Source organism: Carassius carassius, chromosome 23 (assembly GCF_963082965.1).
Source record: "Carassius carassius chromosome 23, fCarCar2.1, whole genome shotgun sequence".
NCBI classification, from domain to species: Eukaryota; Metazoa; Chordata; class Actinopteri; order Cypriniformes; family Cyprinidae; genus Carassius; species Carassius carassius.
In genome coordinates, this window is record NC_081777.1 from 19,281,156 (window position 1) to 19,307,335 (window position 26,180).

Here is a 26,180-nt window from a genome sequence, read left to right on the forward strand (position 1 = left end):
AACATGCCAGTAAAACTTGTGACAGACTAAACAGGAAATGGCTAAGCGATTTGTCAGTTCACGTGAATGCACTATTGCACTTAGCGGTTTTGCTCATTATCATGAATAGTGGAATGACTTGATGCCTTGTGTATGTTTATATTTTGCTCAGAGGACACATGTAACTTATTTGAATTGCAACGTCCCTGGCTGTATCCACAGAGAGAACTATTTAACATGTATAAATATCTCTAGAATGTGACTGGTTGAATGAGGGCCGAGGCGGTTGTCTTGACAAAAGGGCGAGTACAAGCTTGGCTTGCATTGTTTTAAAAGACAAATGAAATCAAGGAGTCTTTTCCTTCTTTAGAGCTGCACAGGATGTGAGCCAACAGGGTGTGAGCAAAATGCAAAAATGCAAACCATCAAAACAATTTTTAAAAACAAGCTACAGTATTTTCCAACTATACAGAAAAAGTAATAAACAGTTTATATGTGTGTGTGTGTGTGTGTGTGTGTGTGTGTGTGTGTGTGTGTGTGTGTGTGTGTGTGTGTGTGTGTGTGTGTGTGTGTGTGTGAACCGATACTGATACCATTCAAAAGTATGTGTAGTAAGATTTAAAAAAGTAAACACAAAATAAAATAATTGCATGCTTTTATTCAGGAAGGACTCATTAAATTGATCAAAAGTGACAGAAAATATATTTATAGTATTGCAAAAGATTTTAATTTCAGATAAATGATGCACATTTGAACATTCTGTTATTTAAAAAGTCCTGAAAAATAATCATGATTTCCACAAAAATAAGTTTTAATTATTCATAATAATACATTATTAATAATTAAGTAACAAAATAATTGAAGATTACAGAACAGTAATGATGCTGAAAATTCAGCTTTGCATCACAGGAATAAATTGCATTTTAAAATACACTAAAATGTAAATATTGTATTTAAATTGTAATAATATTTCACAGTATTGCAGTTTTTATCAAATAAATTAAGCTTTGGTGATCATAAGAGACTTCTTTGAAAAAGATAAAAACAAATCTTACTGAATCTTATTCATCAATCCTTTCTTTCTTTCTTTCTTTCTTTCTTTCTTTCTTTCTTTTTTTTTCTTTCTTTCTTTCAAGCCATGACACTTCTGGGTTAAAAATGGTTGCTTTATAGCACTTCTTAAAGGGATAGTTCCCCTTCAGTTGGTCCCCATCGACTTGCATAGTGATTATTTTCCATAATTTAGATCTCAATGGGGACCAGCAACTGAAAGTGAACTATCCCTTTAAGAAGCTTTGCTTACAACTATGCCACTTTGAATAAAAGATGTGTCTCATGTCATGACATGACAGACATTTATGTGTGCCCTTCAGTGCATTCTCATCTATCCAGATACTTCCAGTGGGTTTGTAATGAATTGAGAGGTGGCACGGCACCCTGTCTCCAAACTGCTGTCACAGTCAGGCCTGTGAAAGCACAGTCAGCAGCTTTTCAACTCTAGCTGAATTTATTGGGGTTTTTCAGAGTGAGAGACTCTGAAATGCTAAATATGCTGTTTATTTCCTCCATCGGCTATCCATGGTGGCAACTCACTCTGTGCCTGCAGAAAGAACAGAGCCCCTTTAGTGCATTTTATGTGCTCTTGAAGGGAGGTTATGGCAATTTATCTGTCCCTTGCTATAAAATCCATCACACCCATACAACTGTATCAGTCGGGGAGAGGACAGCGTGAATATCAAACTCACAGTATCATTTATCTAAACTGTTTTTTTTTTTTCTCTCAATGAAGAAATGAACTCATCTACATATTGGATGGTTGGTAAAACATATATTTTTAGTCATTTTTTTATTGCATAATTGTTTTTATATTAAAATACTGGAGTGGATGTTACATTTTATATTTACATTTATTTATTGTTTATTTATTTATTTACTCATTCATTCATCCATGGTCTCTCTTGTGCTTTTAGCTATTTTATTTCAATCCAGTAAATAATCTTGCAATTGTGTAAATAATGCAATTTTTATTTTATTTGCATCACAGCACATTTCTAAAAGTCAGATATACCTTTTTATATATAAATCACAACAAAAAGCATTTTTTTTTAAAGGTTTAAGATTTAAAAATAAGTGACCCATAATTCTGCAGAGATTTACAGTAGTTTAGTTATTTTATTTAATCAATCACTGCAATAAACCTCAATAGACTTTTAATAGACATCGGTAATTTGGATTTATATATGTTTATGAATTATTTAGCAGTCTATTGCCTGTGCAGTTTCATTTCTCCTTTTAAAACTAATTATAGGTAGAGATTTTCAGTCATTCCCAGTGGCAAAATAACTCCATGTATAAAGATTAAGATTTCTGTGTGTAGGCCGTTGTGTGGAGATCTTTGATAGCATGTCTGTTTATTTCTAGTTGTCAGCTTTTAAAATGCCTGGGTGGGAAGGTTTAATTAAAGGGATTATTTACCCAGTGAAATTTAAAACTGGGGGTTGGTCCAGCACTCGCAGTATGGCAAAGCTATTAGAGAGCAGAAGCGCCAACAGTGACGGCTCAGCGCTAGTCTTTTTCTACCAGCTTTTCATCTAGCTGAAGTTTAATTTCCAAAATCTTTTAATCATAAAATGCAATTTTAGACTGTCAGCGCTCGAATCAAAGCACAAGTCATGTTTATGAGAAAGTGCCCAGCTAATTATTGCTAATCCTGTGTTGCTTCTGTGGTCATAATACAGACGTCACATAAATATCTGGATTAGAAAAGTCAGTTTGTGCTGAGAGGGACAGGGCATTAGAACAGTGCTACTGGACCTTAAAAGCTGTCATTTTAAGGACAATTTAGCTGCAGCATGACCATCAGAGATACTTCAAACCAATAGCTTCTGGAAATGGATGGTAATTTGTGTGCTGATTTTATAATGTGCAGAATCTGCCGACTTTTTGCATTATCTGATTTAAGGGGATTTTTTTGTGGATTGGGTCTGAATGTGGTAAAATATGTTAAATGAAGCTACTCAATACTAAGTGTTTTAACTGGTGATTTTATGACTTATTTAGCATGAACAATAAAGCATTAAAGAAGGTTTACATGACAGTTGTTATAATTTTGTTTAAATTTAATTGTATTACATTGATCGTGTTCTGAAGTAATTTTTAAAGAGTAGTAAAAATATATTCATAATTTAAGGCATATTAGATATTTGAAAGCAATAGATTTTGAATATAAAGTTAAATAGGTATAGATGTTCATTTTATAATAAGTAACAAATAATAATAATAATAAAATATATATATATATATATATATATATATATATAGATATGTACTGTATGTACTGTAATTTTAACATTATAATTTTTATTTTATAGAATTATATAATGCATTGATACTAAAGAGATTCACATTACACAAATATAATTCAAAATATGCATTCTTCATTTTGATTATGAATTAATTTGAGGATTCAGTGTTGTGTAAACAAAAAACTACAGATGTGATTAATTGAAATAAATTACAGAAAAAAAGAAAAATAAATAAATAAATACATACATATTAATAAATATGTATTAATAAAGAAATGATTGCTTAACAGGCCTAAATGAAATAAGTGTTCGTTTATTGTTGCTGGTGATTTGTTTGTTTGCGTCCTGTGGGAATGTCTGCCAAAATTAATGCTCCTTCCTCTCAGCTATGGCGAAGGAATTAATGACTTGAACAGACCAGAAGAGGGATTTGAAATAACAAAAACTAATGCCTCATGTCCAATAACTTCAGTTGCAGATTTCATAGAAATAGGAGATTGCATGGTAGGATTATGGGAATATGTGGCACTATGTCTCTCTTTAGAACCCTGCCTTTGCCACACATCAGCTTAAGTTACTAATGTTTGTACTGTGTGTTTCCCCCTCTCACTTGCAGATTGCGCCTTCACATTTGACTAAATAGCTTTATTTCGACTTACACGATGTCTAACTTGTCCGACCCGTCTTGTGGCATAGAACTGCACCTGTAGAAGATTGCTTGTCACTTTTTCAACACCTTTCAGTTTTCTTTTGTTTGCTTGCTGAGGGAATCAGTAGGCGGAGGCATTCCCATCGCATTCAAGCTTGTTTTGCTTGCTTGCACCAGTGTGTGGCTTTATTGTTTTTTTCACAGAAGTAATGGTGCAGATTCAGTTCAGAGTCAACAATTCGTATGCATGGCAGGATCTTACAGGAAAGTGCAGTTTGTTCCAGTTTATTGAACCCTTGAATACTTACAGAACTACCGATGCTGTTGAGATTGTGAATGTTTAACGTCATTCTTTCCTCTAAAAGCATAAGACAGCATAACAGTGTTGTGATTTAGCATTGCAGGATATCACAACCCATCACTCCAAAGGCAGAAGGCTGTATATTTGAAACCCTCTCGCTGCAGTGGAGTTTAAAAGCACATGTTGGCCTCTCTATTGATACCGGGGTAAAAATAGATGGAGGAGGTCTCTCTGGGTGTGTGTGTGTGTGTGTGTGTGTGGTGGTTTGAACACAGAAAAGATACTGATGCTCTATTAATAGTTTGGACAGCAAAACTGAAAAAAGAAAGTCGCCTGACATTTTCTCAGTCAACATCTGCTAAGCCTTCAAATGCCAGGGTGGTATCTTTATAATCAGGATGTTTCCCAAGGGAGCTGTTGCTTTTTGGTAGAGGTATTATCATGAATGTTTGAGAGTACAAGACTGGACCCTGAGGTTATTAGCCTGTTTTCTTTGTATGTTATGTTTTAAATGTTCTTTTCTTGGGAAAACTGAAAAGCAGTGCTGCATATTTATACTTCAAGACACCTGAAGAGTTTCTAGAGGGGAATGAATATGCAGAACCTGATCAGTACAGACATACTCAGTCTCATAATTGTAAACAAGAGAAAAAAGTTATCATGCCAAATTTCCACCGAGTTCACAACAGATGCAAACATAAATTCATTCTGTTAATGATTTGGATTATTTTAGATGAAGAAGTGCCAGCAGCAACTAGTAATTTGTATAAAACACACACAAACCAGGTGTTTATAAAGTGCTGCAGGTATGCTGTACTGTTTTAGGCCTCAATCTGGAAACAAGTTAGCATTTTAGCATTTTAAGCACTTCCGGTTCCACTGTCCTGACTTTATTTTAAGGTCCAGTTGTCACTATTAATGAAGTATTAACTATGACTTTTGCCTCAATAAACTCCTAATTACTGCTTATTAATAATCAGTAAGGTAGTTGTTAAATTTAGCTATTGGGTAGGATTAAGAATGTTGCTAGAACATGGTCGCGCAGGATATGTGCTTTATAAGTACTATTGGACATCCAATATGGTTGTTATATGCATGCTAATAAGCAACTAGTTAATATTGAGAATTGGTCCCTATACTAAAGTGTTGCGGTTTCATATAGGCTATATCTTTTAATTGTCTTGAAAATAACATTTGTTAGAGTGGAAAATGGGACTACAGAGGTTGTCAGGGACATTTAGGGTATATTTTGTGTACAGACAACAATGTTGTCATAACAATCCTCGTTCACATTTGCAAAAATGACTAAAAAGTATTATGCATGCCAGGCCAGTAGGTGGCGATTTCACTATATAAACAAGCACTGTGTGCCTGCACTGACTGTTTATTAGTCAATGCCTTATTCTGCATGGTCATATTCTATATCCATTAATCCGACCCAATACCCAAACTTAACCACTACCTTATTAACTATTAATAAGTAGCAAATTAAGAGTTTATTGAATGTGTGTTCCCTAATCGAAAGTGTTACCAATGTTTTCTTAACAATACTTGTTTCAAGGCACCGGCGGTCTTGGGGGGTCTCAAGACCCTGCCAAAAAACGCCTTGACTCCCCATTTGACCCCCCCCCCCCCCCACCCTCTTCGTGATTAAAAAATATATATATCCGGGATAAAGATTAAAAAATGTTTCTCTTCAAACTACGCAGAAGAATATAATTTATTCGACATTTATTTGTACACTGAACCGAGAACCGTTTCTGTCGGACTCGTCCGCTGATGATACTGCGTATGCGTGATTCAGTGTGAAGCAGACTGACACACAGAGCATATGAACCAAACTGGTTCTTTTGATGATTGATTCTGAACTGATTCTGTGCTAATGTTATGAGCGTGGGTAAACCGAAGGCTTGAATCATGGGCAATGATCGCCAATAACGCTTTTACATCGAGCGCAAAAGAACTGGTTAACTGTTTTCTTCAACTGTTTTATTGAACCAAACTGTTCGATAGAATCGTCTCGCCGAAAAGAACAGAGCTTCCCATCACTACTGGTGATCCGAAAACCGATGCGACCGTTCTTGACTCGAGAACGAGTCAATCTTTCGTTCGTCATTTGGCTCGGCTCAGTGTTCATCATCAGTTCTCTCTTCACAGCAGTTCAGTCAGTGTACTGTTTGAGTAAATGAATTACTCCGGGATATTGCTTTATTTTAACTCAGAGGGAGTGTCAGCCAAGTTAAGAAAGTTAACAGTTTAAGTCATTTGTGGATTAATGCTCATTGGAGACACGAACCATTTCAAACGATTCAGTTCGATTTGGTGAACTGGATCAAGAAGAACCAATTAAATCGAATCATTCGATTGCAAACTGGATATCATTACACTTGAACGTACATACATTTTTAATGGAGGGACAGAAAGCTCTCGGACTAAATCGTACTCGGTTACTAAACGTAACCTCGGTTCTCTCTAGAGGAGTGAACGAGTACTGCGTCTTAGCTAAGACGCTACTGGAAAAGTCTCTTTTCACGAAATACTGAAGCAAAAAATTATCCTTAATTTTGTATTTTTGTAAAGCGCATTTGCAGCAGTACACAGCCATAGGCGAGACGGCTCGTTCGCTCATTGGCTTGTTCTGCGGCAACTGCACAGCCTATCGAGCGCGGGCTGATGCAACATCAGACCAATAAGGGCGCTTCGCGCCCTTCTTGCCACTTCCCGCCGAAACAGGTGTGGCCCAACCTATAAAAGGAGCTCGAAAAGGCTGACTCACCTGATTTATTTCATCGCCGAAGCGAACCAGAGTGAATCGTGCGCCCGGCAGAGAACGCAGTACTCGTTCGCTCTTCTAGAGAGAACCGAGGTTACGTTTAGTAACCGAGTACATTCTCTTACTAGAGCTCTCTCGTATTGCGTCTTAGCTAAGACGCTACGGGAACCCAATGCAAAACGCCGTGCGCGCAGGGATCACACACCAATAAACCTGAAGCAACGCCCAGGATTTACAGTGCACAGTCACCTGAGGGACTCACAGAGAGTCCAGGACAGAAAAAGGGGGAAAGCCCTCTGTCCCATATCTAGCAGCATCCGTAGATGCGGCAATATGACATCACACAGCCGAGGCAAAGCCTGACCAATGTGGCAATGCGGGTCTTACGCAATACTGCCCATATAACAGTCGGCAGCGCATAGCGCTCATGAATTTAGAATTCCCCTCAGGGCCCTGATTCGACCATACCGACAGCAGCCTTGCTTGCAAGGCGGGAACCTCCAGGTTATAGAACCTGATAAATGTAGACGGCGAGGCCCAACCTGCCTACATACATATATCCTGCAAGGAGATCCCAGTAGACCACGCCCACGACGAGGCGACGCCTCTTGTGGAGAGTGCTCTGACGCCCAACGGGCACTGAAGGCCCCTGGAAGCGTAAGCTAACGCTATGGCGTCAACTATCCATCTGGATAGAGTCTGTCTCGAAACAGCCATTCCCTTGGAACGTCCACCGAACGAGACAAACAGCTGCTCCGTCTGCCGAAAGGCAGCAGAGCGAGACACATAAGCTCTTAAAACCCTGACAGGGCAAAGAAGACTCGAGTCTCTATCCTCTCCTGACACCGGCAGGGCAGACAGGGCAATAACCTGAGCCCGAAACGGCGTGTTGAGGGATTTCGGCACATAACCGTGCCTAGGTTTGAGTATGACCCTTGAGACATTAGGCCCAAACTCCAAGCACGACTGGCTCACCGAGAGCGCGTGCTAATCACCCACACGCTTCACCGAAGCGAGAGCCAACAAGAATACTGTCTTGAACGACAGATGCTGAAGGCTAACCGATTGGATAGGCTCAAAAGGGGGACCCTTCATGGCCTCCAAAACCGCCGCGAGGTCCCACATAGGGACTGATGGAGGTCTGGGAGGATTCAGCCTCCTAGCTTCCCTGAGGAACCGGATGACCAAAATCATTCCTTCCTATTGACTGACCGAGCGCTGTTTCAGAAAACGCTGCGATGGCCGCCACATAAACTTTGAGCGTGGATGGGGCTCTGCCCTTATCCAACAGCTCCTGTAGGAAGGAGAGAACCTCCGTCACCTCACAACTAAGGGGTGAATATCCTCGAGCTGTGCACCAGCTGGAGAACACCGACCACTTCGAGGCATACAGACGTCGTGTCGACGGAGCTCTAGCCTGAGTGATGGTATTCAGCACTCCCACTGCGAGATCAGCGGGTAACCGTTGAGCGCCCACACATGGAGGGACCACAACTCCGGTTGAGGGTGCCAAATCGAGCCCCTGGCCTGCGAGAGGAGGTCCCTCCTCAACGGTACTAGCCACGGGGCGACATCTGCTAACTGCATCAAATCTGGGAACCATGGTTGGTTCTTCCAAAGAGGTGCTACAAGCAGTATTGAACATCTCGTTTCTCTCACCCGTTCTATCACCTGCGGAAGGAGGGAGACGGGAGGGAAAGCATAAAGCGGGCAGCACGGCCTTTTCCGTGACAGCGCGCTTTCGTTCTTGGAAAAGAACGCAGGGCAGTGAGCGTTTTCGTGGGACGCGAAGAGGTCCACCTCCGCCCTGCCAAATCTCTCCCACAACAGCCGGACTGTTTGCGGGTGTAGAGACCATTCGCCCGCAGGAACATTGCCTCTGGACAGCCTGTCTGGACCCAGATTCTGTAGCCCAGGCACATGCACTGCCCTCAGCGAACGCACGTCGCGCTGAGCCCAAACCAGGAGGCGTTCCGCTAGCCTGTACAGGTTTCAGGACCCGAGACCGCCCTGGCGATTTATGTAGGACACCACAGACATGTTGCCCGAACGGACTAAGACGTGGTGATCCTTGATTTGGGGACAAAAGCGCATCAGCGCGTTCTCCACTGCCAGCATTTCCAGACAGTTGATATGATGGAGCTTTTCCCATTCTGACCATAGGCCAAAGGACGGTCTGCCCTCGAGCAGCGCTCCCCATCCCTTAGTGGAGGCGTCTGTCGACACCATCTTCACATTCGGGGAAGTCCCCAGGCTTACACCTGATCGGTACCAGCCGTTCGCTGTCCAAGGTGCCAGAGCTGTGACACAGCTCTGATTGACCTTGAGATGCAGCCAGCCAGACGCCCGCACTCTGCGTGGCACCCGCGTCTTCAGCCAGAACTGCAGGGGGCGCATGCTAAGCAGGCCCAGCTGCAGAGCCGGAGATGCTGAGGCCATGAGGCCCAGCATCTTCTGACAGTGTTTGAGCTACACGGTCGCGCCGCAGCGGAAAGAACTCGCTGCTCGCTGAATGCCCATCACGCGCTGTGGTGACAGCCGCGCCGTCATGGAACACGAGTTCAGAACTATACCCAGAAACAGAATCGTCTGACTGGGGTTCAGCGAACTCTTCGCCCAATTGACATTGAGGCCGAGCTTCTCGAGGTGATCGAGTAAAACGGCCCTGTGGTCCACGAGCTCCGCTCGTGATCGTGTCAGAACCAATCAGTCGTCCAAATAATTCAGCACTCGCATGACTCTGAGTCTGACATGAACCAGTCCCCTCTGCGAATCTGTGCGAGGAGTTTCCTGGTCGTAAGCATTTTGAAACTGCGTTTCATCAATGCCTTGTTCAGCTGTCTTAGATCCAGTATGGGCCTGAGACCCCTGTCTCTCTTGGGCACCAGAAAGTATCTGCTGTACAACCCCCCCTTGCTTTGAGCTTGAGACACAGGCTCTATAGCCCCTTTGCTCAACAGTTTTGATATTTCGGCCCGAAGTATGTGTGCTACTTCTGTTTTGACCGTAGTTTCGACAAGTGCTGAAAAGCGCGGAGGGCGTCGAAAAAAAAAACTGTAGCGAGTAGCCTCTCTTTATAATGCCTTGCACCCAATCCGAAACCCCTGGAAGCGCTGACCATGCATTTGCATGAATGGCTAAGGGCTGGATGCGAAGCGCACTCTGTTGACCGGGCAACGGCGGCGCTCGGGTGTGCTGCGCATTTGAGGCAGGGAGCGCGCTGATCACAGCAGGCAGATCGCTCCTCCTCGACCCCGTCCCGGCGCTAACCGACTGGGGGAAGGCTGAGCAAGTCCCGTGGGACTCGATATGTCTGCGAGTAACTGTGGGCTGCATATGTGCACATTTACCACTTTCAACTCGCTGTCTGCCTGTGCAGAGCGTACGTGCACGGGCCTCGTTTTTACAGAAGCCACGCGCCGTATGTGACATAGTGTATGTGGGCACTGGGGAGTGGGCACGTTTACTATGCGGCGCGCTCGACCGATCTGTGCCGATCTTATGTGCGCGAGCCCTGTGTGCAGGGCTGTGCTTACATGTGGAGATGGGCACTGAGGAGTGGGCATCGTCACTGCATTTATAGCACCATCGGCCGTGGCCGGATGAGCGTGCACGGGTTTTGTTTTTACAGAAACCACATGACGCGTGTGACATAGTAATTGTGGGCACTGAGGGGTGGGCACGCTTACTATGCAGTGTGCGCGATCGACTTGAGTCGCTTTTATGGGCGCAGGCCCTGTGTGCAGGGCTGTGCTTACATGTGGAGATGGGCACTGAGGAGTGGGCATCGTCACTACATTTATAGCACCATCGGCCGTGGCCGGATGAACGTGCACGGGTTTCGTTTTTACAGAAACCACATGACGCGTGTGACATAGTGATTGTGGGCACTGAGGAGTGGGCACGTCTTCTATGTAGTGTGCGTGATCGACTTGAGTCGCTTTTATGGGCGCGAGCCCTGTGTGAAGGGCTGTGCTTATATGTGGAGATGGGCACTGAGCAGTGGGCATCGTCACTACATTTATAGCACCATCGGCCGTGGCCGGGACACCAGAAATTACACCCTTTTCGGGAAATATCTGGGTAGCCGTGATAACGGTTTTTGTGCGCAGGCAAGCGGGCAACCGTACAGGCTTGCGCATTGCAAAAGACGCTGAAACAGTCACAATCTCTGGAACTGAAACAGCGGCGCGCTTAGGTGAGAGCCCGGCCACAGCGGAACTCGTACACCGGCGCTTCGATGAAGCAGCCATCGTTAGTAGTGCAGACGCAGCATCATGCAGCATGCATAGATGGCTTTCCTAGGATGGCTTCGGGGCTTCCGGCCTCACCTCAATCCTCTGCCGCGGTCCCCGCGGCGCGGGGCGACGGCCGGTAGAGCGAGAACGGGGGTCTCGAGCTGCGTTGCTGAAGCTGTTGTGATAACGGCTTTTGTGTGCAGGCAAGCGGGCAACTGTGCAGGTTTGCGCATTGCAGAAAACGCTGAGACAGTCACAATTCCTGGAACTGAAACAGCGGCGCGCTTGGGTGAGAGCTCGGCCACAGCGGAACTCGTACACCTGCGATTCGATGAAGCAGCCATCGTTAGTAGTGCAGGCGCAGCGTCAGGCAGCAGGCTTTAGATGGCAACACCGCTTTTGCCGCCGTCCAGCAGAGGGCGGACAAAGGTGCGTCGTTATCGCCTGTTCCACCGGCGGAAGTGACTGGTAGTTCCTGTTTTTAGCATCATCAGTGTGGAGAATGCTAGTGAGACAGACGAACGAGTTCGCGCTGAATATGGAGCGTTCCAAGCCTTCGCCACCTCTTCGTGAAGCTCAGGAAGAAATGAGGCAGGCTTTGAGAAGTACGCTCATCCGAAAGGGAAATAACATCCAGCCGGGAACGAGAGGGGGGGCGCTGGTGCAGACCACTCGCGGCCGAGACTCATTGCGGCCCACGCGAGCAGTCGCCCTGGCTCCTTCTCGATGTCAGCTCGTCTGCTGGGCTTCTGAGCAGAAGGCGCGAGATCCTCGGAGCTCGCCCAGCCCTCACTGCCCGAAGCTAGCAGAGAGCGCGTGTCCTCTTCCCCCGACGCGGCCCTGAGATCGACTTCCTCGGACGACGTGCCGGCAAACAGAGGGCGCTGCCCACCGGGAAGCGATGCAGGGGGGGGCGGTGAAGCAGGGCGAACCGGCGAGCTCGGTTGAGGCGAACACACACACACATAAAGAACAGCTAGATATAACAGAATTGAAAGGATATAGGCGCCGGATAGCGCAACAGGAATGGCAGTGGAAGGCGGCGATGCCAGCAGCTTCAGAATGGCTCGTCCTGCTGATATGCTTTCTCAGACGGCGCTTGCTTCCTCCGTGATCCAGCGATGCGTGAGCTTCGCTGAAGAGATGAAAAATCAGGTGAGTCAGCCTTTTCGAGCTCCTTTTATAGGTTGGGCCACACCTGTTTCGGCGGGAAGTGGCAAGAAGGGCGCGAAGCGCCCTTATTGGTCTGATGTTGCATCAGCCCGCGCTCGATAGGCTGTGCAGTTGCCGCAGAACAAGCCAATGAGCGAACGAGCCGTCTCGCCTATGGCTGTGTACTGCTGCAAATGCGCTTTACAAAAATACAAAATTAAGGATAATTTTTTGCTTCAGTATTTCGTGAAAAGAGACTTTTCCCGTAGCGTCTTAGCTAAGACACAGTACGAGAGAGCTCTCGTAAGAGAACTAAAATATCTCAAACTGTGTTCCAAAGATGAACGGAGGTCTTACGGGTTTGGAACGACATGAGGGTGAGTCATTAATGAATGAATGAATTTTCATTTTGGCTAAACTATCCCTTTAAAGTTTGAGCATATTGTTTGCAGACTTCAATTGATTAATTAATTAAAAACAAAGTAGCTGATATGCTGTGTTGTTTTTGTTGTTTAGTAGCAGTAATATGCAGTTATTAGCCGTGTCCACTGTATTTTTTGTTGGTTTTCATTTAACCCCCCTTGAAATGACCAGGACCCCCCATTGCCCCCCCCCAATCAAAATTGTCTGGAGCTGCCACTGTTTCAAGGTGATTTGTAAGCTACATATGTTTCAGCTGGTTTTAAATTTCAACAGAACTACATGATCATGATCAGATTTGAGCTTCCATTAGTCAATGGTCGAATATGTGGGGAACTTGCAGTATGGTATCTGCTAAATGCTGGCATCTGGAGACATCACATATGTTCAGTCTCCAGGTGAAACTCCAGCCTGCTGGCGCGAGTAATTATGTTGCGCCACAGGCCAGATTTCCTCTGCAACCTAACTGATGGCTGCAAGAATAGCTCCACAATGTGGAGAAATCTAGGCCAGTGTTTCACAACATTTTTAATTTTTAATTTTTTGTCTTAAAGCTCCACAAGCCTATCAGTAATGCTCAAATGAGATAAAATGACACTATACCATCAATTGTTTTTTTTTACAATTTTTTCCCATTCATAATGTCATGTGCCAGAACAGCGTTATTGCTGCATCTATTTGAAAACTACAGTGCCACTTTTCATTATGAAGCACAAGACAGGCAATTTAATTAAATGTAAATTGATTTTAGCTGTGGGAGCCTGTGTTTCATTTGTGTTTACTAGTAAAATATAGGGCCACTGGTGTTGTCATAATATCATGCAGTTTGTGCACCATAAAGCACATTAGTGTAATGAGCAAGCCTTCGTTGCGCATGGAGAACTCATTAAAGCCTGCTGACTGCCTTTACCATAATGTGTGCTGCCAATGGAGTGCCTAGATATGTACTAATACATTTGGAGAACTAATGCATATGGAAACACTTCTTCTCAATTTGTTTGATATCCTGCAACTTTCTAACTGTAAAATATTAGATAAATATATGTGATAAAGTCTGCCTCAATACAAATGTGAGGTTTTCATGAACATAAAACCTATTGAAATTATTTTGTTAATAATTCACATAGATTCATTATTATGTATGAAAAGAAAAGGGGAAAAAAAAACATCTGTAAAAATGCAATACATTATGATTATATGTGTACATGTATAATACAGTTCCATGAGACCAGAAGCCGTGACAGAAACATGCCAAGTTTGTATCTCTTTGTTTGTATAAAGGGAGTTTCCATACATGGAATGAAGAGTGGAAATAATTTCAGGAGAGCAGGGAGTGTGTCTATCTGTTATTTTGGTCACTTGGTGTTCATCATTTTATAAACAATACATTCATGTTTGCCATTTCCATCAACTTTTTGTCCCAACCCAGAGAAGTTCCACACAAGAATAGCTACTTTGGTGCACTACAGAACTTACTCTATTATATAATGTAATTTTTTAAGCATACCTTTAGTTATTTTAGTGTCTTTAGAGACAAATCAGTTTCAGAAGTGCTGGGCTGACTGGATATTGTGCATATAATTAAGCGAGCTGTAGATAGGCATGTTGTTGTTAAATTGTCTAATGATTGTATCTAACCTTTGTCTGGCCTGTTGATAATATGAGTGAAACAGTATTTCCAGAAAAGGCTTTAAATGTTCTTTCTTTCTTAGAATTTTGTGTGCAGATAGTAAAGTTAGTATTTAGATGCTTTATTGCTTTATGGTTTTATTAGCCTTATTGTATGTAAATCATATACAAATGCATAATCCACAATCAAGGCGTTTTTTTAAGACTTCCATGAAAACAAGTTCTTTGCTTAATTGCAGTTGACTGGGTTGCATCAAATGACTCCTTTTTAACAGAAAGTCAGTCCACTTGATCTGTGTCTTGGTGATTGGTAACAAGTACATTTTCATGTCTGCATTACATAAGTGGCTCCAAATGTTTTGTTTTTCTAGTGTAGTAAACTTGCTCAGTAGCTCACCTAAAAACCTTTTTAGCACCACTTATTGGACATTTAATTTCCGAACTGCCATGATACTTACAACAACCAGCATAATATAATGTTGCCAGATAAACAGTCATCTATTTTGAATAACACTTTTAGTGTAACCTACTGAACATTTTATGTTGAATATGTTGCAAAACATGCAAGAAGCAATGTACTTTAATGTAAACAAGTCGATGACTTCATGACAATTGAGCTGCTGTTCTTATAATCTCTCCAAAGGATATTTATGAGTGGCACATATAAAAACAGTATTATTGATCAAATAATTTGTAAAATAATATAATTCCCAACAGAAATTAAAGCATTTAATAAAAGTATTTAATATTTTTTGTCAAATTTTTCCCCAAATTCACATAACAAAATGCACTGGTCATATGGAACATTGTCAGAGAGGTTGCTTGTACTGTGAAGACGGTTTTCCCCTCCCCAGCAAGTCACTTTAATGCATCTACTAATGGATGCTAACATGTCAAGTCTGTGCCTGAAAAAGTTATTTAAAATTTTTCCACGATGCACTTGACTCGTGCGCATGAAGGAACTGCATGGTGAGTGTTTCCGTATCTAATCTATTTATGTAAAAGCAAATTTTTTTGGATCTCAAGCTGTATTTTTAAGCTTTTGTGTCCTATCAGACTTGAACCCACAGTGGTTGAACAACTTGAGTGAAGTGCAACCTGAAGTTTCTTCAGTGAGGCCCTCAAAACACACATCTGGTTCGCAAGGAACTTTTCCGTGGTCACCGTCAATGATTTCACAGTTGAGAGCGAAATGTCAGGAAACCCACACACATCTCAGAGGTAACATCAGCAGCCCAACAAGCAAAACTAAATAAATATGCTCTAACTTGGTCCTGTCATAATTGGATATTAGATAAAATAAGTGATCTCTGATGTTCATATCATCCAGTTTGCTGTAAAGACATTTGTGCAATGTGCCTCTTTTATTTTAGCAGACCTACTGTAGCATCATATTGCATCATTTAAAATAATTTAGTTTCACCACTATTGCTCCATTCACAATAGTGCTGAAATATTGACCTCATGGGAAAAAATAATAAAAGTCAAATACCGTTTAAGACCCCTTTCCTCTTTGGATTCTAAATTCTGGATGTGAATCCTGTCTCTGTGTGTGTGTGTGTGTGTGTGTGTGTGTGTGTGTGTGTATATATATATATATATATATATATATATATTATTTTTTATTTTATAATTTTTTTACTAAATGGTCACACATTGTGCATGTATATTTTTCTTTTCACGTAATGAAAAGAATTCCACTCAACTTTTCTTTTTTATCCAAATAAGGATGTTACAAAAATGCCAAATGTTTTCAAAAACCTATAAATAACATCTCTGTAGAACGACAGAAATATTTATATTTATATTTAGTCTGTTTATATGCATTTCCACCATACAGGCTGGAACCCCCACATGATTTTTCATACCTGACTCATATCCTGTTGAAAGAACAAACTGTACAACATCTTGCATTATCAAACTCTCCATATGTGTCCTTTATAATACTGTATTTATACTTTAATATGAAAATTCATTTCTTTTACTTTTTTTTGTAGTTTTGCTATGTCCTTTTGTCCTTTTTATCATTTGTTTTAAATATTAATGCATGATATATTTAATTTGTTTTTATTTCAGGTTTGTTTTATTTCATCAAATATTTTATTTTATTTCAACTTCAGTTTCTAGTAAGTTTAGTTTTAGTGATAATGACCCTGCTTAATAGGCCTATGTTGGATTCTTAAGCCAGTAACTATTAATCTTTATTCTCTCAGTTGTCTAAACACACACATGTATGCTAAACCATAAGAAAATTCAGAGAAAGCAGGTCTTCATGACTTAACAGTTGCTGTTATATGTTTGCTATGGTAACCAAACACAGCAGTGTGTCATCAGGCCCATGTACAACAGCTCTCAGTGTGAGTGTGGCGAGCGTCGGCCTCCACCCTATAACTGCACCTAGCATGATTCAGAATTTCACACTCTTCTTCCTCAAAACTCTGAGCAGAACACTGTGTTAGTACTGTAACCACAGCCGCCGTTCTGCTGTTCAAAGTCAAGAAACTAGAAGTTGTTCAGCAGATGGATCTCAAAGAGACTAATAACTTTCCTTAAAAAATCAATTTGTGAAGCATATCTGCTGCAGTAATATATTATGAAATGATCACACTTGCCAGCGATTCATCAAAAACAAAAAGCTAGTCCGTAAAAACTTCAGCTGTTGAGTTAAGCAAGCTGTTAAGCATGTTATGTCAGCTTGCAATGAAATAGTCCTAGGCCTGTCTTCATGACAAGTCTTTAAATTCTTTCAGATAATAATTCAGCATAAAAAAAATGAATGTGTATGTTATGAAATGTTGTACTGTATCACCTATATGGTTCCTTTGAGCATATAAAAAATATCCTTGTTTATTTATTTCATACCAGTATTGGGTTGTTGTTGTTTTCTGTGCATCATTAAACATTTTGTAAATAAAAACCATAAGAAAACAACAAGTGTCTAATGTAGGCCCAATGTTTATTTGTTTATTTATTTATATACAAGTGTACATTACCAGTCAATATTTTTTTCAACAAAAATATTATGTAGCAAAATGTTTTCTTCATTGATAATAATAAAAAATGTTTCTTGAGCACCAAATTAGCATATTCATTTTGATGGATATGTGAAGATCACTGGACATGCGAGTAATGGCTGCTGAAAATTAGATTAGAATAGACTGGGCTACATTTTAAAATATATTTCAAAACAGTTATTTTAAATTGTAATAATATGTCACTTTATTATTATTATTATTTTACTGTAGTCTATTTGATCTAATGTATGCAGACTAAGAGCAAGTTATTTATTTAAAAAATATTAAATAATCTTAATTATTCAAAGCGCTTAAAGGTAGCAGATTTTTATATATATATATATATATATATATGATTTATTTACGCATTAACATTTTACAAATATCGCTATAGTGTTTTGTTTCAAACGTAATTGAGTGCTATGGGCTTCAAAGTCAGTGAGTGTTGTGTATACCGAATACACCCAGAAAACAGAAAACTACTGACAGAAATTATTTTAAACATGCAGTTTACCTGCCATTCATGTGCTTTTATTATGAATACAATAATCAGTAAAGCATTCAGCTTATGATGCTGCACTGCGCCTCTACCGAGGTATGTGTCGTGTATACTGTACAAGAAACGCTCACATATCAGTCATAATGAGTGAGGCGGAGAATCAAGCACGCGGACCAGAGCGATGGTGACGGACTACGAGTAAACACTAACACGACGGGAGCTCGGACAGTCTCAGAGGGAAAGATAGATGTTTGGGGTAAAACCCAGAGACGTTTTATTCTCCGTTTTCGCGATAGAGTGCATAGGAGGAGAACTTAGTTCGGCTTCATTCATCGGCGGAGTTTCAATGAAAAGTGTACAACCTGTCACACGGCACAGAGTCTGACTGTTAACAACAGTCAGTGCTACAGATAAATAAACGCTTGATTTAGCGTTTACTCTCCGTTTACAATAGTTTCTCGCTGCGTTTCGAGGCTGTTGAATTGCTCAGGATGCAGGTGAAAAAGCAGAGGAGCTCCGAGGACTCTCAGAGGGATGATATGAAGAAAAAGCCCTCATGTTTCTCAAATATTAAAATATTTTTAGTGGCGGAATGTGCGTTGATGTTGGCACAGGGCACAGTGGGCGCATACTTGGTAAGTAAAGCGACGCTTTCCTTTTGTTTTGGATAAGTTTTACACTTTAGGCTCTGGGAGTGACTGTCTGTTCTTACTGAACTTGCTGAACTTATTTGGCTTACGCTAATCCGTTTCCTTAACCTTAAACGTCCTGTACTCGAGAAACGTCATGACGAGAAACACGGATGTGGGAGACAGTCTTACAATGATCTTCAGTCATTTATTCTATAACATGCCATGCCCTAAGTTCAAAGAAAAAGAAAATATGTAAAAAAGAAAAAAGAAAAAAAAGGGAACATCACTGAGTGTTCATGCAATAAAGCAGCTGCCTCAGCAGACATAAACAGAATATTATGGCTGTCAGGCTGTGAGAAATAAATTGCATTGTAAACTGTGGGCGAGTACATGTCCATTACAGATAACCTTACATGAGACATTTTAAAGGATTTAAAGGATTTTCAAATTAAAATTAACTGATAATTTACTCCACGCCCATGTCATCCAAAATGTTTACATCCTTCTTTCTTAGGTCGAAAAGAAATTAAGGTTTTTGATGAAAACATTCCAGGATTATTCTCCTTATAGTGGACTTCAACAGCTACCAAATGGTTGAAGGACAAAATTACAGTTTCAGTGCAGCTTCAAAGGGCTCTACACGATAACAGACAAGGAATAAGGGGTTTATCTAGCGAAACGATTGGTAATTTTCTGCAAAAAATAAAAATTTATATGCACGACTTCACGTAGTATACATAATCACGTTGAAAAGTGATCTGATGTAGGCGGAAGTACAGACTCAGTGTTTACAAGTCGAACGTGCAAAGACTAAAGGCCCATTCACACCAAGCATGATAACTATAAAGATATAGTTCTAAAAATCTCTCAAAATTAAAGAATAGCAGAGTTCACACCACAGCTCTAACGATAAAGGCACAGAGGGCCGATATCGTTGGAATCACTTTCAGAACAAAATTTTTTTTTCAGATGGTGAACGAAAAAAACTGATAGCCAGTCAGAAACAATCCTGCCGTGACGAGGTCAAGGGTTTAAAGGGTTAGTTCAGCCAAAAATTAAGCCATAATTTACTCAACCTGAACTCATCCTAGGTGTATATGACTTTCCCCTGGGACTGCTTCTGTTTTACAACAGTGAGCACAAGCTAGATTAAAGTGATTATTACATTTTGAATATGGATATTTTTCTTAGAAAAATGCATCGATTCGCTACAGAAGGCCTTTGTTCACCCCTCTGGAGCCGCATGAGACACTTTTTTAATGGATTCGCTTTCTATTAAACTTCTCAAGGACCGATTGAGTGCGACACCCATTGTCTTGCATCAAACAGCTTGACAGATCAAAGACAATTTTTTAAATAACTCTGACTGTATGAAAGAAGAAAGTCATATACTGTACACCTAATGATGACTTCAAGGTGAGAAATTTATGGGCTTATTTTCATTTTTGGGTGAACTAACCCTTTAAAGTGGCAGACACGCGTGTGCTTAGAATAAACAGACGATATCGTTGGCTGGTTTTGACGCTAATATCGTTATATTTATAGTTATAATTTTTGGTGTACCGGGGCTTAAGTCAAACACCATTTACAAAATATCTGAATATGTTTTACTGAACACACAACAACTTTTGAACGGTCCTCCTTATCCACATTTGTAAATACAAGGCGAGCATTATTTTAATTAAATTTTAATTTGAAAGTGAACTGATCCTTTAAATCTACATCAATAAAAACACAATTAAACAACATCAAACAAGCAGAAGTACTGTTGGAAGTGGACTAGCTGTAATTCTGCAGCGGGTGATTACAAATCTGCTGATATTCAGATTGTGGGTGTGATATTGCTTTTATTCAACAGCTCTATGGAAAGTAGGCTAATTCATGAAAAAAACATAAGACAACTGTTACTTTGTATATTTCTGCAACACCAATGCACTTTATTGAGGTAAGCCGGTTGGAATGTGGAACGGAGTGACTGAGTCCACAGTCCACAGTCCACTTGAAATCGTTTTACATTTTTCGCACTATTTCACTAACAAGAGAGACTAGAACAATTTTCATGGATAAATTAAAGAAAAATAAGTTGCAGAATTCTTTATTGTCAAAAAACTCTCCTCATGATGAAGATAATTCAAAATACAGTACAGCAAATGTTATGCAGCAGCTTAATATATAAGTATATATAAAGATATCATCATGAAAAAGTAAGGAAACGTATTTAGAAAAATGTATTAAATAACAGCATTAAAAGATATATTCAAAACAAGTGTTGCTATGTATTAAAAATAATGATGGATGCTGAATAATGATGGAACAGAATCCAGGATGGAAATAACATATTTACATATTTTTATGATAATCTCTTTTTTTTACTGAAAGAGAGCATGTCAAAGTCTTTATCTTGTGCTTATTTTGGCAAACATGCAAGACTGTCCAGAAACGTTCCTCTTATTTTGATTGTAGACTGTTCACAATACAGCACAGCAGTTGGCTTTGTAAAAATCTTGCATAAAAAAATGGTGCTATTCTGCAAAAATAATTATGGATCCAGGATAACAACAATCTGTTTTAGATATCTGAGAGATGTGCCTCTTTAGTGTTACAGGGAGCAAGAATCTCGTCCATATTTTTGCGAATATGCATGTTTTTTTGCTTATTCTATTTTGACACAACAGTGATGCTTTGCAGTTGCCTCTGCTTTGCTTGTAGTGTCCAATATCTAAAAGAAAATTCTCACATTGCTTGCTGTCAGTGAGTTGGACACCGCTCTATATCATCTTTGATAAGGAAGAGATCTGTCCAGCCATGTCCTCCATACCCTTGGGACGTCTCTGAAGTCTGTGCGCGCTCAGACCATATTTGGAAAGGCAACAATCATTTGCTCTGTGCCAGAAAGCCACAATACATCATGGGAACAGTCTCAAAGGGCTACACTTGTTGTGGACTGGATTTGTTCCCAGCTTATGGAAATTCTGATGTTTGGAAACCAAATCAACACAACTTTGCCATTAAAAGAAAAGTTTTAGGGACTGGAAGATTCAGAGATTGTCCAGATTTATTTTGACAGATAGATACAGCGTTAAACTAAACTTATCCTCCCTGGGGTTTTTCCATAGACAAACCAGCCCTTCAGATTGCTTCAAAATATTTCCAAATATGTCTAAAACATTTGTGTGAAACGGTAGAAGTTTGTATACTCGGAGTGCTTGTTTAATGTCTGGTCATTGACTCATGGGTTATTTATTTATACGTAGAACACAATATCAGTATTCTCACATGATAATGTTTTGTTCAAATCCACCTTTACTTGTTCAAAGTTAAAAATTGAATAGAGTTTATCATCCCACAGGTCATGTAGTAATATTTAATATTCCATGTAATTTCCAAATGATTCAATTCGATTATCTCAGAAGCAACTGTAATTGTCCATTTTGAAATAGAGTCTCCACCCTCCTTCACAGACTGACTCAGTGGCTTGTTTCAGACATCATACTCATTCCTGGGCATTGTGTCAGTTTCCTATGTTTAGCCTCAGCCCCGAGCTTGACTCTGGGCAGTCTGGACTTCCCCCATGTGCTAAGAGAGCCAGTTTCTTTTTTTAATCTCCTTAAAAGCACTCAAAACATGCGCACATCTTTGTATAGCTTTCAATATGCATATATTTAAGTAATCTGACTGTGATGCAAAAATGCTGGGGCAATGTTTGCAAATGTCCTTTGGCAGACGTGTCACGTGACATATCCAAACAAATATATCTGATTCATCTAACCTCAACTCTTTACTTTGTGCCAACTCAGTTTGCTTGTACTTAATGCAGTAGACAGAAACGTGTAGATGGCTGTATACTGTGTATTTATGACCACCATATTGCTCCTGGGAGATTAGCTGTTTCAATAAGATAAAAGCCAATAAGTGATATTAAGCAGAGCTTCAGATGCAGTAGTCTCAAAAGGTCAGTTTAATTGTTATTTAAAACGATGCACTTTAGTCTTTCCATAGTTATTATCCTTCTTTTAGGAACAAATAACCATTTAAATGCATGAAATGAAAATTCACCCTTTCCATTTTCTAAATTGCAGTGGATGATTCATCCATGCATGCATTTCATTTTTACTTTTACCAGACTTTACAGTACAAAAAAAATAAAAATAAATAAACATAAGCTTTGTGATCAACATTTGTTTATCATGATCATCTTTACAAATAAACCCAACTTCTATGAATGTTGAAGCCTAAATAAGTAAAAAGCTAAACGTAGGCTATAAATGAACTACACCACAGTCGCATGACTTCAATGTCAGTGTTTCATACTATATTTAAAAAGTATTTCCCCTAAAATTTTAACTTCAAATAGTTTGCAAGAACATGATTATGAACACAAGGAGGCTGTAAAAAGTGGACTATAGAGAGTACATGAGATTACTTTTTTGGTGTGATATTTAATGTTCCTGTTTATAGAATGGTTAGTTCCAGTCCTAGATTCTGATTGGTCAACAGCTACAGTATATTTATGATAAAGCATGGCTTTGACTGCTTCACCTAACAGTTCTGTATATCACAGTGCAACACCCATAGCAATATATTACGTATTTCAACAAAATTATCTGTTTAGTATTTATGTAATGACTTATGAGTGACCCCTACTGGCGACATGTTGTGTCCTTCACCTTTAATTTTAAGGCCATGACCTTCCCCACTCAAAGAAACTCTTCTTGTGTGAGAGATATGTTAATGTGTGTACATGTTTGTGTGTAAAAATATCACAAGGCAGTATTACTGATGCAATAAATGTAGTAGAATAAAACATGAAAATATACTGAGCATGTGTTAACCACAGACCTTATTTCACAGACTGAATCAGTGGCTTGTTTGACATATCATACTTATTTCTTTGCATGTGTCAGTTCCTAAGTTTATCCCCAGGCCTGAGCTTTTTAAGTTGTGGAATAAAACATAAAAATATCTTGAGCTTCTGTCAACCACTGACTTAATTTCTAGCATTTAACTAAAACACATTCAAAAAACCTATTGACTCCAGGACGATAGAACTCAAAGTGCTAAAATGAAATGCTAGTTTGTTTCCAGGTGTTGGCCTACAAAAATAATTAATCCCTGCAGCTCTCTATTCATTTATATCCACTTTTTAGTGCAACGGCCACATTTCAAAATCCATCAATAACTGATGCATAGATCCAAGTCCAAATTCTAAATTTTTCTTTTTTGATAATCTTTTACACTCAGATATACCTCACAATACAGAAGAAAAAAATGTATTGCAACTTTAAATATGCACTTTTTAATGCTTCCGAAAATGAGTGCATATGACTTTAAAGCCCTCATTTCTTTAGGGGTGATTTTGTGGTTGGAGCAGGATTCAAAATCAATGTCTGCCTGTCAGCAAACAATGGGCTGATACCGTAAATGAAAGCTTTCATTTATATTCTCATCACATTGTCTTTTGAAATGTGGTGTTGGACGCTGTTGGCAGTTGGAACAGCCAGATATTTCACTGTAATTTATTTAGTTTTATTCTTTGAAATCTGTCATGTATTAATGTTCTATATTCTTTTAAACAATATTTTTTAAACAAATAGATTGTTTTGACTCTCTCTCTAATGCAGTTTACTACTATAAACTGCTTGGAAGAACATCACTACAGTATAAAATCAATAAAAGAGCTTTGCGCCGCACCCAGAGGAATTAATTTGTGAAAACAGTCAATCACTGCTTTCTATCAGTCCACCCTCTTTTTACAGAAACCATTGAAACTTCAAGTACTATGGTTGTTCTGTTTCTTAGCATACTGATAAAGCAATGCTGAGTCTCTTTCATGTTGGAAATCAAACACAGATTGCTAGAGGATGCCTGCTAGCGCACATGTTCTAGAAACCATTTCACGCTTGAATGATACAGACTGGTTGTTCTGCACTCAGGAGTTTGTCATCATCTATTATGTAAGCTCAACTTGACTCAACAATAACATGATAGACATTTTTTGTCTCATTGTTCGATAATTCATAGTCTTCCTAATAATATGGTTTCATGCTGAGGGATTAGAAAGGCGATGGGTGTGACTATCGACAGAGACTTAGCGTTAGTTGAAACTGCTGGCATGTTGAATGTGTCTTGGCATTAAGGTGGCAGTCTATGTGCCCTATCGCTTTGCCACTGGCACTGATGTATGCAGAGAGATCCAGCTATTCAGTCAACAGGTTTCAGCAGGTTGGCAGAGACTCTGAGGCAGGCAGAAAGTGGAGGCAGATGGGGGATGTGGCCTGTCCCAGTCCTTTCGTCATGCTTCCAGAACTAGTAGGCTGGCACATATCTTTGGGCTTGGCAATTGAGCAAGTGCCAGTGTGAGTAGTACACAAGAACACACACACATAGTCAATCAAGAGGAAAAATTTGACTAAATGAAAAAGTTTTTCTTCTTCTTCACTAATAATTTATATCACACTGGCTTTTTTAAGCATCAGATTTAGTTTCTGATCGATGCAAGATGTTCTGCATTCTGTTTCTCACTATTTTGGTGCCCTTATTAGTAAAGATTTGACTGGATTCACAGAAGTAAAAATGTACTACAAACCATTCATCAATAGGGCTGTCATGATAACAACTTTTTGTTGTGCGATATATATACATATACGTATACATATACATATATATCACGACATTATGAGCTCTTTAATTTAATCTTGCTAATGTTGGGATAACTTGAGATTGAAACATGCAAATTATTTTTATAGTACATTTTAGGCCAGATCTCAAAATAGTTCTGTACTGGCACAATGCATAGTGCATAGTAAAGTCTTCTCTAACCTTCTTGAAAGAACAATATTCAAAATGTGAATAATGATTATGAATGTTGACCAAGTAGCTTTGATATTCAAATTGTGATGCCATGTATGCATGAACAGTAGCCTACTATGTTTCTTGCAGTTTATCTAAGTCCTATACCAACAGTTTAACAGTAAGGGAGTGAGAAGTGTTTTGCATGTGTTCATATTACTAACTGAGAACACTATAGACAGCTTCAAGTCAGGCTTCTAACAGACTGCAAATTAGGGTTGTGACAGTGAGGAAATTTTCCCACCGGTTAATCGAAGTGTGACAACAGCGATAATACTGGTATGAATATGGGGGTGGGGGCATGGGCATTCCCTCTTTTCCTCGCTTTCCTTCGCTTTTAAATAGCTTGTAAAAGCAGCGTGCACATTTTACTCGAATTAGCGCAATTCGCCGTCAATTGTTTGAATTAGAGCCCTGCACGGGCCTCAAATCTAGGTCCGAGCCCGGCCCTGGCCCGAGACGCTCAGGCCCTAGCCCGACCCGTGTCCGACAGCTCATCAGAATTATCAGCCCGAGTCCGACACGAGCCCGTGTTTTTATTTATTTATTTATTTTATTACACAGCTGAAGCCTGCCCTATTTGCAGCAATTAAAAAAGGGGTCAGTTTTGTGTTATGTTTCTTTTCATTTCTTTATCAAGTTTGTTTAGAAAAATGTTTGGAGCATTTTTTTTTAAAAATTACGATTAATGTTAATCAGCCGAGCGACAGCGAGTAGGGCTAGCCTAAAACATATTTAAT

The 26,180-nt window shown here is 40.0% G+C and overlaps 1 protein-coding gene and 1 long non-coding RNA gene across 2 annotated transcripts in view; both read left to right on the top strand.

Moving 5' to 3' along the window:
* The first annotated feature begins 4,153 nt into the window (after nt 1-4,153).
* Nucleotides 4,154-16,392, top strand: LOC132101932 (uncharacterized). Its single transcript, XR_009423241.1, has 3 exons — nt 4,154-4,440; nt 15,503-15,667; nt 16,287-16,392. It is a non-coding gene; the product is annotated as an uncharacterized LOC132101932 (long non-coding RNA).
* A 1,694-nt stretch (nt 16,393-18,086) lies between these two features.
* Nucleotides 18,087-26,180, top strand: part of LOC132101441 (solute carrier organic anion transporter family member 3A1-like) — a 55,025-nt gene continuing 46,931 nt past the window's right edge. The window contains exon 1 of the mRNA XM_059506400.1: nt 18,087-18,594. Coding sequence (XP_059362383.1) covers nt 18,451-18,594 — 144 coding nt within the window. The 5' untranslated portion in view covers nt 18,087-18,450. The remainder of the gene's footprint in view (nt 18,595-26,180) is intronic.